Source organism: Vitis riparia, chromosome 18 (assembly GCF_004353265.1).
Source record: "Vitis riparia cultivar Riparia Gloire de Montpellier isolate 1030 chromosome 18, EGFV_Vit.rip_1.0, whole genome shotgun sequence".
Taxonomy (NCBI): Eukaryota; Viridiplantae; Streptophyta; class Magnoliopsida; order Vitales; family Vitaceae; genus Vitis; species Vitis riparia.
This window is the reverse complement of record NC_048448.1, coordinates 32265440-32277595: the sequence shown is the minus strand read 5'-3', so window position 1 is coordinate 32277595 and position 12156 is coordinate 32265440. Positions and strand designations below refer to the sequence as shown.

The 12156-nt window shown below is 34.9% G+C and overlaps 2 protein-coding genes across 3 annotated transcripts; one reads left to right on the top strand and one right to left on the bottom strand.

The window, feature by feature from the left end:
* The first annotated feature begins 646 nt into the window (after positions 1–646).
* LOC117905722 lies at positions 647–1801 on the top strand. Its single transcript, XM_034818603.1, has 4 exons — positions 647–812; positions 1308–1427; positions 1509–1564; positions 1751–1801. Exons 1-4 carry the CDS (start codon positions 647–649, stop codon positions 1799–1801), a joined length of 393 nt encoding a protein of 130 aa, XP_034674494.1.
* Positions 1802–7048: 5247 nt separating this feature from the next.
* On the bottom strand, positions 7049–10890 carry LOC117906392 (pentatricopeptide repeat-containing protein At3g13880). 2 transcript variants are annotated; one of them, XM_034819396.1, is made up of 3 exons: positions 10673–10890; positions 8797–10557; positions 7049–8474 (listed from the first exon to the last, which is right to left on the bottom strand). In XM_034819396.1, exons 2-3 carry the CDS (start codon positions 10449–10451, stop codon positions 7721–7723), a joined length of 2409 nt encoding a protein of 802 aa, XP_034675287.1. In that variant the 5' UTR covers positions 10452–10557; positions 10673–10890; the 3' UTR covers positions 7049–7720. The 2 variants fall into 2 exon arrangements, with proteins under 2 accessions (XP_034675287.1, XP_034675286.1); XM_034819395.1 differs by having other exon boundaries at positions 8797–10554.
* Between the last annotated feature and the right edge of the window lie 1266 nt (positions 10891–12156).

Sequence of the window (12156 nt, the reverse complement as noted above, 5' to 3'; positions counted from 1 at the left end):
TTTGTAGGGCTTAGAGGGGTGCTACCTCCTAGAGGTACCTTCCCAATAAGTAACCTAATTCCCGGACTTAGACTGGGGTTTTTCAAAGACATGCTTTTCCAAAAACCATGGAGTCATTTTTTAGGGTTTTATTTTTTTTTTCCCTTTAAAATAAAACAAAATAAGTGGTGACTCCGACTTTTCTAAAACAAGTTTTCACAAATAAAAGCGAGTCTTGCCGATCGAGTGGGGGTGCACATGAAAAATGTGGGTCCACAAGTATGTTTTAGATCAAAAAGGAAAATAAAACCATGTGGTGCATTTCCATTTTTAAATACTTGGAAAGTGATGATATAAGTGAACTAGAATGGAGAAGCATATTGAGAATTTCTTGATGGGTGTAAAGTAGGCGTCTAGGAGACTGAAATTACTGAAATTTGTATTTGGAGAGGAAGAAAATCCTTGGGAGAATCGGGGATAAATTAACAATCTCAAGTGCAGGTTCTCTGTCTCATGTCTGTCTTCACAATTCTAGCTAAATTGATTACAACTTACAACAAATTGTGGATAAGAGAAAGCTGAGCTGGCACTTGATATGGCAGCCACCATGTCTGTCTTCACAAGGAGACCTAAGATTGGTGGTGTTTTTAGATAACACAGAGGACATATGAGTAGAGCCTTCTCCAATCTTTCAGGGGTAGGATTGGTCATTGAAGTTGAGATCCTGGCTTTGGGAAAAACTAGAAAGCCTATGCATTGCAAACAGATTGGGCTTCAACAACCTTATGGTAGAGGGAGACCTGGTGTTGGTGATAGCATGGATATCTTACAGGGTGCGGCCATAGAAATTAAATTTATGGTTCTGTAAATTTGTTTAAATCCTTTTAGCGGGAACTTTTTCCATCTCATGTTTGTAGCTTTTGTTTTGATAGCTTATTTTTCCTTATCCATGTCATGTTTTGAGGTTGTTCTTCTTTCTGAAGGATTATTCATCGTTCCTGTTTCATTTGAAAACAGTTGTTGGCAACAATAGAGAACATCAATTTGTTGTCGTCCAAGAAATATCCTATGTTTTAACATGTTTTTGAAAAATAATTTTCTGAAAACACCAATTATTGTTATTTATATATGAAAAAATTCAAAAGGTTTAACATTTGCATTTTGAATTCTATTGTTATTATTATTGTTAAAAAAATTTCCTTTCTTCTTTTCCTTCTATCAATTCCTAAGGAGGAAGACATGTTCAGATTTTGCTACGAGACATTCCCTGGATTTCTATTGAAAAATCAAACTGACCCCAATCCACCGTCATACAAAATTTTTTACAGTACCGGAAAGGGCGAAAGACATGAAGAGTTCTTGGAGGAAACAAGAGCTCACACTTCTGATTCTGTATGCTGTCCTCTTCTACGCTGTCATCATTCGTCGCTCCCTTCAAATTTCTCATGGTACTTTCTGGGCAGATTGGGTAGACTTCCAAATCTTCACTTTTCAATCACAATTTCTTATATTTATCTATTGTTTTGCAGATTATTATCACAAAGTCTTGGGCTTGCGTCCTGGTTGGGTTGCTGATTGGCTCAGTGTATGTTGTCTTTGCATCAACTCATTCGTCAATATATTTATTTTATTTTTGGGAATTGGGTTGTTGGGTTTGTGGTTTTGAGGGTAAAAAATCTATTAATGTGTTGTGATTGAACTGCTTCTAGTTTTGTGTTTTATTTTCTGTTTTGATTGGGTTTTTGCATGTTTTAAAATGACCCACTTTCAGGAAAAGTCACCAGGGAATGATCCCTTTTCTGGAAATATGATTGCAAAATGATTCATTTTCAGAAAACCTTTTGACAAACTAACTGGTTTTGAGGCTAAGTTTTCATTTACTGAATGCGTTTTTCCCCTCTTTTGGTAGCATCATATTTCCTATTAATTGCTTCAACTATTTTTCTTCTCATAAAGGTGGGTCTTTGCTGTCATCTTTATTATTTTTATTATTATATATTATTGTTGAAATTGTTATTTTGCAATTTTCCCTTAAATTAATTTACTATACTTATGTTATTGTAGATATTTGCACAGACGAAGTACTTCTCATTTGTACTTTGGATTTTTAACATATTTTTTCTTATATATAACTATGTTCATGAAGGATATTCATTCTCCATTATTGGGTGAGTTCTATACGCTAGTTTATAAATTCTTTGTTGCTATGAGTAGCTGGATAACATGTTCAACCTGTGCACCATGCCTAGTGACCTGTGATCGTGTTTGCTTATTTTGTGTAGGCAACATTGGGCTTATTTGGACAACTTCCAGGGTACCTTTCAACTTTGGTATTTCCTTTTGCCCTTTTATTTCTTGGGCTCTAGTCCTGATCATATCCATAATCCTTTATCCACCACTTGCACAGATGAAGTCATATCTCAATTTTTTTTAATAAGAGATGATGTATGTGATGTAAATTCAAAATGCCAGTAATGAAAAGGCTCAACATCCTTCATTGTTATTGTTATAATTTATAATGTATTAGTAACTCCACATGTGTTGTATTTAGTGTCTAATTTTTCACTCCATCTGCATCAAGCTTAGAGAAATGGGAGGTTATTTTTTTATTGGAAAAGAAGTGGTATGTTATAGATTGAGATTAAGTAACAATCTCAAAGCATAACCTAGCCTTATAACAATCACACCCTTGGATTCCATTAAAGGTGAGTTTCTTCGCTTGAAAGGCTTGTTGGGGAAAGGTTTTGACTTTGGATTAGCTTCAAAAAAGAGGGTGGACTTTGGCCGATAGATGTGCTTTATGCAAAGAGACCATAGACCATATCCTTTTTCATTGTGACAAGGCGAGATTACTATGGTAGCTGGGGTTCTCCATTTTTGGTGTTTGGTGGGTTATTTATAAGATAGTTAGGGAAACTCCCCTAGGGTGGAATGGAACTTTAATTTTATAGAGAAAAGGCGTAGTAAGGCTTGGAGAGTACCCCCTATTTGCATTTTCTGGATGCTTTGGAAGGATAGAAACAAAAGATTTTTTGATAGTGAGGAATTGTTTGATCAAAGGCTAAAAAAGCTTATTCCTAAACAATTTCTCTATGTGGGTTAGGGTGTATATAGGTGATGGGCATACGCATTTAATTGATTTCATAGTATTGGGTGAGGGAGGGAGTTTTTTTTTTTTTTTTTTTTTTTTTTTTTTTTTTTTTTCTGCTTTTTGCTTGTTTTACTTGTATATTCTTTTCGCGCTTTTTTAATACAATTTCTTACTTATAAAAAAAAAGGAAAAAAACCTAACCTTATAACTATGAATCCTTGAAAATTTTCATAGAATTTAAAGAAAGATATAACATTAGACTGATTTGAATTGCATAACATGATTCATGTTGTGTTCACTAGATTTTGCCATTCTTGAATTTCTGCAGTTGTTGGGTTGTGAGTTCATTCTTTAAGCTTGTAAGATTGATGAATCATGATGTTATCTCAATATGTTTGTGCTTCATGGCTATATGCCTGCTTTCTGGGCACTTTGACTGAATCTAATGAGTGTTCACATGTTTGCAGTGGTAACTTGATTTTTATTTATCTAATATTTTCTTTAATACTCAATAGCATCTTCATAAACTATTTTGATTTAACTATTAAGGATGATATGACAACCATATTTTTCTTTAAATGGTAAGATAAATACTTCATTAAAAAGAAAGAAAGAGAAGGTGGTAGCTGATGAACAAAGACAGTTCTTCCTCAGGCTAGATATGCAGTAGAACAGCAAGAAATTGACTGACCCTGAACCATGATTACAATGATTACTGTTTATTATTACAAAAAAAATTATGGTTTTTGACTTCTATCAAAATGCATACTGTGTTGATCCACTTCCAGCTGATTTTTACTTGAAACTTGTGGAGAAGAGAACTGCCTCTATTCAACTGTAAGCATTGTGCTAAAAATTCCAAACTATAAATCTTGAGAGATTCTTTGGATGGTTGTTATTTTCAAGTACAGTTTTGGGTTTATTTTGTATGACACTTATTTGGCACATGATAAGCTTCGAATATAATTTCCATTGGGCACATCAAGATTCTCATTTTGATAAGAAGCTATTCCGTTTTCTGTGACTTCCTTAGTCTAAACATCAGAGCGTTTTGATGGACTGCTTGCTTTCTACTTAAACTAAATGCCTACTTCATTTTTGAGGTGTTTTTCTTTTAAAACCTTGTTTATTGGGAAACTGAAATTCCAAATGTTTTAAGCTTCTGACAGCGGCAGTTTTATTTTACCAATGACAATGTTTCTAAAGGACATTTTTCATCTAAATCCCCAGAACAATAGCTTTGTGTTTTCCTATAAAACCAATGTCTTAGGCTACCACCTTTGACATAATCTTTTTGTTCTTGTAAAAATCATATTGGTTTGAAAGTTTTAGGTTGAAGATTAAATTCTTTCACCTATCTTGTTATTTTTTTGTGGTTACAAGTGATCAATGTTAAAAGGCTAAAGATGATCTTGAGTCATTTTGCCTAAATGAGGTGAGACATAAGCCTCGACATATGCCTTGACTTAAAAAAAAATAATAAAAAAATATTTAAAAATAAAAAATACTCATAGAATCATGATAAATTGAATAATAAAAAAGACGTAAACTTTGTAATGATAAAATTAATTATTTTTTATTGTTAATAGTTCTAATTTAGTTCCTTTTTCTCTCATCAAATTTGGCTCTCTCATGGTTTATTTTTTATGAACATTCTAAAGCCTTGACGAGGTGAGGCTTAAGCCTCGATTACCTTATCTGAGGCTATAGCCTCAAGGCCAATTTGTAGAGCCTTGCCTTGAGGGTGAGCCTTGAGGCATAAGCGTCAATAGCCTCCCATACTGCTCTAAACTTCAAAGATGCACCTAGAGAGAAATCTAAATAAGTAGGAAGCCTCCCCATTTTGCATCCTAATAAAGAAGCAAAATCCTCCCCATTAAGGAACCCCTTATTGAAATCTCAAACCACATAAGGATCCAACTTAAATACATCATTTGCTCTTCACAAGCATCGCAAAAAATAAGAGTATCATCTACAAACAAAGGATCACTTCAATCCTTCACCACTCTCCCTCCTACCCTAAAGCTTGACATGAAGCCTCCTTCCCTAGCCCTTTTTGAAAAATTGCCAAAGGCCTCTATTGCCAAAATAAATGAGTTAGCAGCAAAAGGATCTCCTTCCCTCAAACCCCCTGAACTTTGAAAAAAAAAAAAAAACTACAAAGATTCCATTCTCCAACACAAAGAAACTAGCTATTGAGATGCACCATTGAATCCAACCAATCCATTTATGCCTAAAACTCATCTTGTTGAGAACTTCTAAGAGGAATTGACATGGTCATATGCATTCTCTATATCTAGCTATTAGAGCACTCCTCCCTTAGAGCTCTTCAATGATGAATCTATTGTCGCATTTGCAATGAGAACAATATCCAAAATTTATCTTCCCTCCACAAAGGCATTCTAAGCATTGGATATCACTATTTCAATGACCTCTTGAGTTAATTAACCAAAACTTTTACGAGGAGTTTATACAAACTACCCACCAAGCTAATAGGTCCGAAGTCATCTATATCATTTGCCCTTCCTTTCTTAGGAACTAAGGCCAAGAACATAGCACTTAAGCTTCTCTCAAGAACACTATGCTCATGGAACACCCTAAAGAGATCTATCACTTCGTTCTTCGCAAAGTCCTATCTAAACTGCTAAAAACTCGTGGAGAAACCATCCAGGTCAAGGGCCTTATTCCCAAACAATCTTGTTAAAGCCTCAAAGACACGCATTAGAGAAATACTGTAGGAAGGTGCTTCGCTATTAGTTATGTATTTAAATTTGAATTAGAAGCTTTATAGGTTGAAGAACTTGTAACTCAGTAACTCTTAACTGATACCGTATATAAGAAATTCATGCAAATTATAGTAGATAACTCAGTTGAAACAAATACTAATCTCATTAAAATTAGAGCCACAAGGTGATCTAGAATAGCAACTACACAAAAGAAAGTTAAGGTCCCTAGAGCTTCTCAAAACACAACTTAAAACTGTAACACTTATTTAAGGTATGAAATTTCCCAAAACTAGTGGCTGGGTACGTATAAAAGAAGTAAACTATCAGCTAGTGTATCACCATGAAATTCTATTTTGTAATTTGGTCATACAACTCAAATCACACTGAAACAAAAATTCTAACAGCAAAGTCTTGCTTATGGAAAAAGTATTTAAATATAAAAGAATCAAGGCATAAAGGATATTTGTGTAAAAATTAATGGAATTTTAACCCAATGTGAGATAAGTCTTGCTTTGTTGTTCATGAGCTATAGTTCCCAGTTTGCTGACCTATTCTCTTGTGTTTTTTTTTTCTTTTGTTTTTGCACAACATTTATCTTACACTAGCTGTCAGCCAGGTTTAGATCCAGACATAACACCTGGATTGCATTGATGTTCAATGTCAAAATGGATACTGTTCATCCATTAGTTTCAGACCTTTGAATGATACTAGATTTTTGAACAAGATTGATTGCAAGAATAGTCATGTTACCTCCATGGAAAGCAGAAAGAAAAAAAACTTCCTCCCAAGAAAAATTTGCCAGAGAAAAAAGAAAGGGATTCTAGGTACTGTGCTTGAGTATTTGTTTAGCAGACCTCAGGTATGAACTGCTGTTTGGTTTGCTTTGAATTTGTGCTGTGTTTTACCTTTGGTTAAGAGAAGTGATGGAGGTTCTATGGTTCCACTGAAGAGAGAAGTGGCGAAAATTGTTGGATAGGGCTGGAGAGAGAGGAGAAGCCACTCTTATTTGGTTTTCAGACAAGTTACTCTTTGTTTCATTTAGAGATCCAATGTCCATTTTCAAGAATTAGTTCCCTAGAGCAGTTGGTTAATTTCTTGATAAACTGTTTCGTTAGAAGTTTCAGGCATAATTGTAAGAATAAACATGAGAACCAATAGAAAGAATAGAAGTTGATAATCTTTTTCTCTTTCGATCTAAAAAAATTAAATAACCAATAGAAGTTGTCCTTGAGGCCTGGCTCAAGCAGTAAGGTTTGTGGGAGGTTCCAGGTTCAAGTCAATGGGAACACAAATTTACCTAAAAAAAACAAAAAAAACAAAAACAATGGAAGTTACCTGATGTATATTAAGATGGCTTTCAGATCATCTGCTTCACCACCAAGTTTTCACAACTAAAAAGAAGGTGCCTATAGAGGCGTCAAGAACAAATGCTCCAGATGGAAACTCGATCACCTGAATTCCAGTTTTATAACCTACATGGAAAGAGCACTCAACAAATGTTGCATTTCTTCCAAAAGGAGGATTTCGCTTTGGCCATCTGAACACTGACAATAGGCATTAGGCATCTTGTTGTTACTCGAAACTTTCTTCCCCAACACGAGTCTGGTTTCCTGCGTCAGAAACCTCAGAAAATTTCAAGGGTACCTGCTAATGATTGGAAGAGCTGTATGAGATGAAAAATGTCATGTATGGTACTGGAACTGATAATTTTTAAATTGAATTATGACCATCTCCTTATTCCATATCACTTTCAGACACTTTCAAAGGTAACTTTTCCAGCTTTATTTTCCAATCTCGTTTCCTCCACCTGCTTCTCGAACTGATAACCATGGTTTTCCATGGTTAATCCATCTCAATTAGTTAAAACATTATGGATTCAGGAATTATGTGAGACAAACAATTCAAATACCCAATTTCATCCCCATTACCAGTAGTCTCCACAAGAACAAGAACCATCTCTGAAGCAATGGAAACGAATTGGATCCCTAAGAATTATTTCCCTATTTTCCAACCTTGAGAAGAGCTTCATTGTTTCATGACAATGCCAACAGCTTCTCAAGTTCTTCATTACTCTCACAGGAGCTGATCTTGGTAAACCAATTATCCCAAAAGTCACAGCTAACTTTTCACTATGGTAGCTGACCATTGAGTTGTCCTTGTGCTTTGGTTCTGAGACATCAGAAACAGGCTTCTCATCAACATAATCTAATTTCTTTATCTTCTCCAACATTTCCTCCAATCGCACATAAATGACTTGACTATTAGGGTGAGACCTATCACCCGCCACAAAGGAATGAACCACATTTCCAACCTCAATCCAACTTAGACCAGGTTCTTTTTTAACTCCTCGATCTTTCATCAAGTTCCTGATTTCTGTGGCCAGCATTTGTATTCCAGCATCATTGTAGATGTTGTAAAGAAGCACATATGATGCAGCAGCTTCAGGTTCAAGCTCAATTACTCTCTCTGCAACACGTTTCCCAGTGTCAGTGGCCTTATGGACCCTGCAAGCACTCAATAAAGATCGCCACATTACTGGATCGCCCTCAAAGCCTGAGTCCATAATGAAGCTTTCTGCCTCGGCTAGTCTTCCAGCTCGACCCAGAAGGTCCACAATGCAGGCAGAATGCTTTACATTTGGCATTATGTCATGATCCTTCTTCATGATTTCAAAATACCTGCAATCAGTAATAACAGTTAGATTCTAGCGACAACTCAATCACTAAACTCAAAAAAGGCCTTAAAGAGTCATATAAATTAGATGTCAAAAAATAACAATCACCCTAAGATTCAGAAAGTGCAGTCATGAGCACACTCATCTTATTCCATATATTATACCTTTAATTCAGGACGCACGAGCCCCAGCGTAGTTTTTATAATTCAGTTTTTTAATTCAAGGCCGCACAAACCCATTTGAATATCAAAGGATAAACAGATAAATAAATAAAAAACCACCATCAGCACCAAAATATAAGAGAAACTAATGTAGCTGAAACTTACCGTAATCCTTCTTCTACAAGTCCCCCATGACTACATGCAACAAGAACTCCAAGAAAAGTAATGTGGTTAGGTGCAATCCCAGAACCCTTCATCAATTCAAAGAGGTCCACAGCTTCTTTTGCACATCCATGTTGTGCATTGCTAGAAATCATCACAGACCATGACACTACGTCAGGATTCTTTGTCTCTTTAAAGGTCATATTAGCAGAATCTATGTCTCCACATTTGGCATACATGCAAATCTGTGAATTTTGAATGATGGTGAAGTTTCCGATTCCAGTTTTTATTGCATAGGCATGGATCTGCTCACCAGACTTTACTGCTGCCAAATTTGCACAAGCACTCAACATGATTGATATTGTGAACTCATCCGGTTTTCTTCCAGAGAACAGCAGTTCATGGAACAGAGTCAGTCCACCCTCAAATTGTCCATTTTGAACATGACCCACAATAAGGGACGTCCATGAAACAACATCTAGCTTGGGAGTTGAATGAAAACATTTTAGGCCATCCTCAATTGAACCTGACAATGAATACAGCTCAACAAGTGCATTTCCAATGAACTCATCAGACTGAAGATTGTATTTACAGATTTGAGCATGAATTTGCTTTCCGCACTCAAATGCTTCAATGGTGCTACAAGCTTTGAGTATGCTCGAGAATGTAAACTCAGAGGGCTTCATTCCTCGACTTTGCATCTCAAAGAAAAGATACATGGCTTCATTTGTAAATTCATCAGCCATAGTCTCCATTTGCAGGAATCCAGCAATCATGGCATTATACATGACAACATTTGGATCAGGCATGAGCTTGAAAATTTTGGTTGCGTTGTCTAAATTTCCAATTTTTGCATATGTATCAAGCAATGCAGTTCCAACAACAACATCCAAATCCAACCCAAGTTTGACTGCACACCCGTGAAGCATTTTCCCACATTCTATTGAACAACTAAAGTTTGAGCCACATGCCTTCAGGGCACTTCCTAATGCATAACTATTCAAATTCAGTCCATGCCGAAGCATTTTCACAAGAAGTCTCAACATTTCATCATTTGAGCCAATTCGAACATAACCTGCGATCAAGGAGTTCCAGGAGACAGAATCTAATTCATCCACACTCTCAAACACCAGCCTTGCCCAATCAATCCGGCCACACTTGCAATACATATCAATAAGTGAATTGGTCAAAAGAACTGGACCACTCAACCCACTGACAGTAATCAAGGCATGAATCAACCTACCCAATCTCAAATCCAGAGTTCGTCCACAAACGCTCAAAGCATTTGAGAAAGTGAATTTGTCAAGCCTTAAATCGGACATTCTCGCTTCCTTAAACAGATTCATAACCTCATGATAGAAACCCATCTGTATATACCCAGAAATCAAGGAGTTCCAAGAAACAACATTACGTTTAGGCATTCTATCAAACAACTTCTTTGCAACATCCGTTTCACCACATTTACAGTACATGTAAAGCAGATTGTTCAGCAAAAACAAACACGGTTTGAAACAAGTTTTGATCATGTGCATGTGGGCAAGCTTGCCATGGATCAAAGACCCAGTTCTGGTAGAGCATTGCACAAGTTTTGTATAGGTAACTGAATCCAGCGGCAACCCCAAATAATCTGGTTGAGGATTATGAGGTGGGGTTTGCATCGCTTGATCGAATGTGGTCAATGAGTTTCTGGGTAGCCCTTAGGACTTGATTTCTGACAGATATTCAAGCTTTGCCTTCAGCAATAGACTCCTATTACCATAACTGCTGTATGTTGAAGAGAAACCCGAATCATATGAAGCCCAAAGTATCATAAAAATTAATTCAAATCCACCATATAGCATATCACTAGCTTATAATGAAACTGAGGATTGGCAGTTACCATTAGAATCGAGGAGAAGTTATATTACCAATGACATAACTGCATTGCAATTTGCAGTTTAGATCACTGAGAAACAACAAAAGTAAGGGATGACATTTTCCTTTGAGGGTCTTCAACGTAAAGCCACTTTTTCTGTAATATCCGGTTGATCACCTGGTCAAAGGGGTCTCACTTCTGACCTGGAGAATCATGCAATGATGCACTACCTAAAAATCTAACATTTTTGTGAACTTCGACTAACTTTAAGAGTCCATGAATTTTGAGGAAAGTAATCCGTAAAACGTCCATTCTAATTGTAAAAATAATCGATATATCAAAATTACCCTCTAACCCTCCCTCCTTTCATTTTATTGCCAATTACCGTAAATTTTTCGTTTTTTCTTTTTCTTTTTCATATTTTTACCTTCACATCAAGTCAAGCAACCAATCATGTCACATGATTTTTCATTTTTATTCTCTTTTCTCCTCATAATACCTCCATCTTTTTGTTTTTTTTAAACGTATTGGCTTCATGAAATATTTTAAATTTCAATTTTTTTTACAATTTCATCTTTCAATATTTATTAATTTTAATTATTTATGAATATTTTTAAAATAAAAAATATATATTAATAATTAACAAAAAAATTTAATATAAAAAATATATAAATATAAATTTAAAGATTTAGGACATAAGATTTTTTATATTCTTACTAAAAATTTATTTATTTATTTTATAAATCTTATTACATTGTCATATTATTTTATTATTTATATTTTAAAAAATTTTAAATTTTCATATGAAAATCAGAGTCTATGATTATGGTTTTAACTTTTTACTTAGGGCTATTTGGTTAAATGGGTTAAAATAACATTCATATTTGCAAAAGTAACCCATCCTCAAAAAGCATAAAAAATTACTAGATTAGGACAAAAATGCCCTTTTTGTTTTATTTCCCTCCACCACTTATTCTCTTTCAGATGCTTTTGTCTCTCCTTCACGAGCCCTAGATAAGTTCTCATCTATCATTCCCAACCCTAGAAGGCTTCTCATCTCTCATCTCTTCTTTCATTCCCAAACCTTAAAAACTTCTTATTCTTTTTTTGTGAAGTTGTCTCATATTTTATCTCTAAGCAGGAAACAAAAAATGATTTTATTGAAGAGTGATAAGCCGAAAAGATTGAAAATGGTGGCCAGAAAGCAAAAATCTCAATTGCAAATGGGAGAGGAAGTAAAACTACTAAGAAAAAAATCTCAATTGTCAATAAAAGAGGAAAGTGAATCTCTGGAGCCAGTGAGTGCAGTCTTTATATTTCATAAATTTTTGGAACTTTTAATGATTTTATAGAATAATGTTTGAGTAAGATTAGATTTGTTACTTAATGTTTTTAAAATTTTGGGAATTATTGATTCAAAATAATAAATTGTATATTTATACTTTTTTTTAGTTCTCCATTACTATTAGTTATGTATTTGGAGTGAATAAAAAATATATAACGATTTC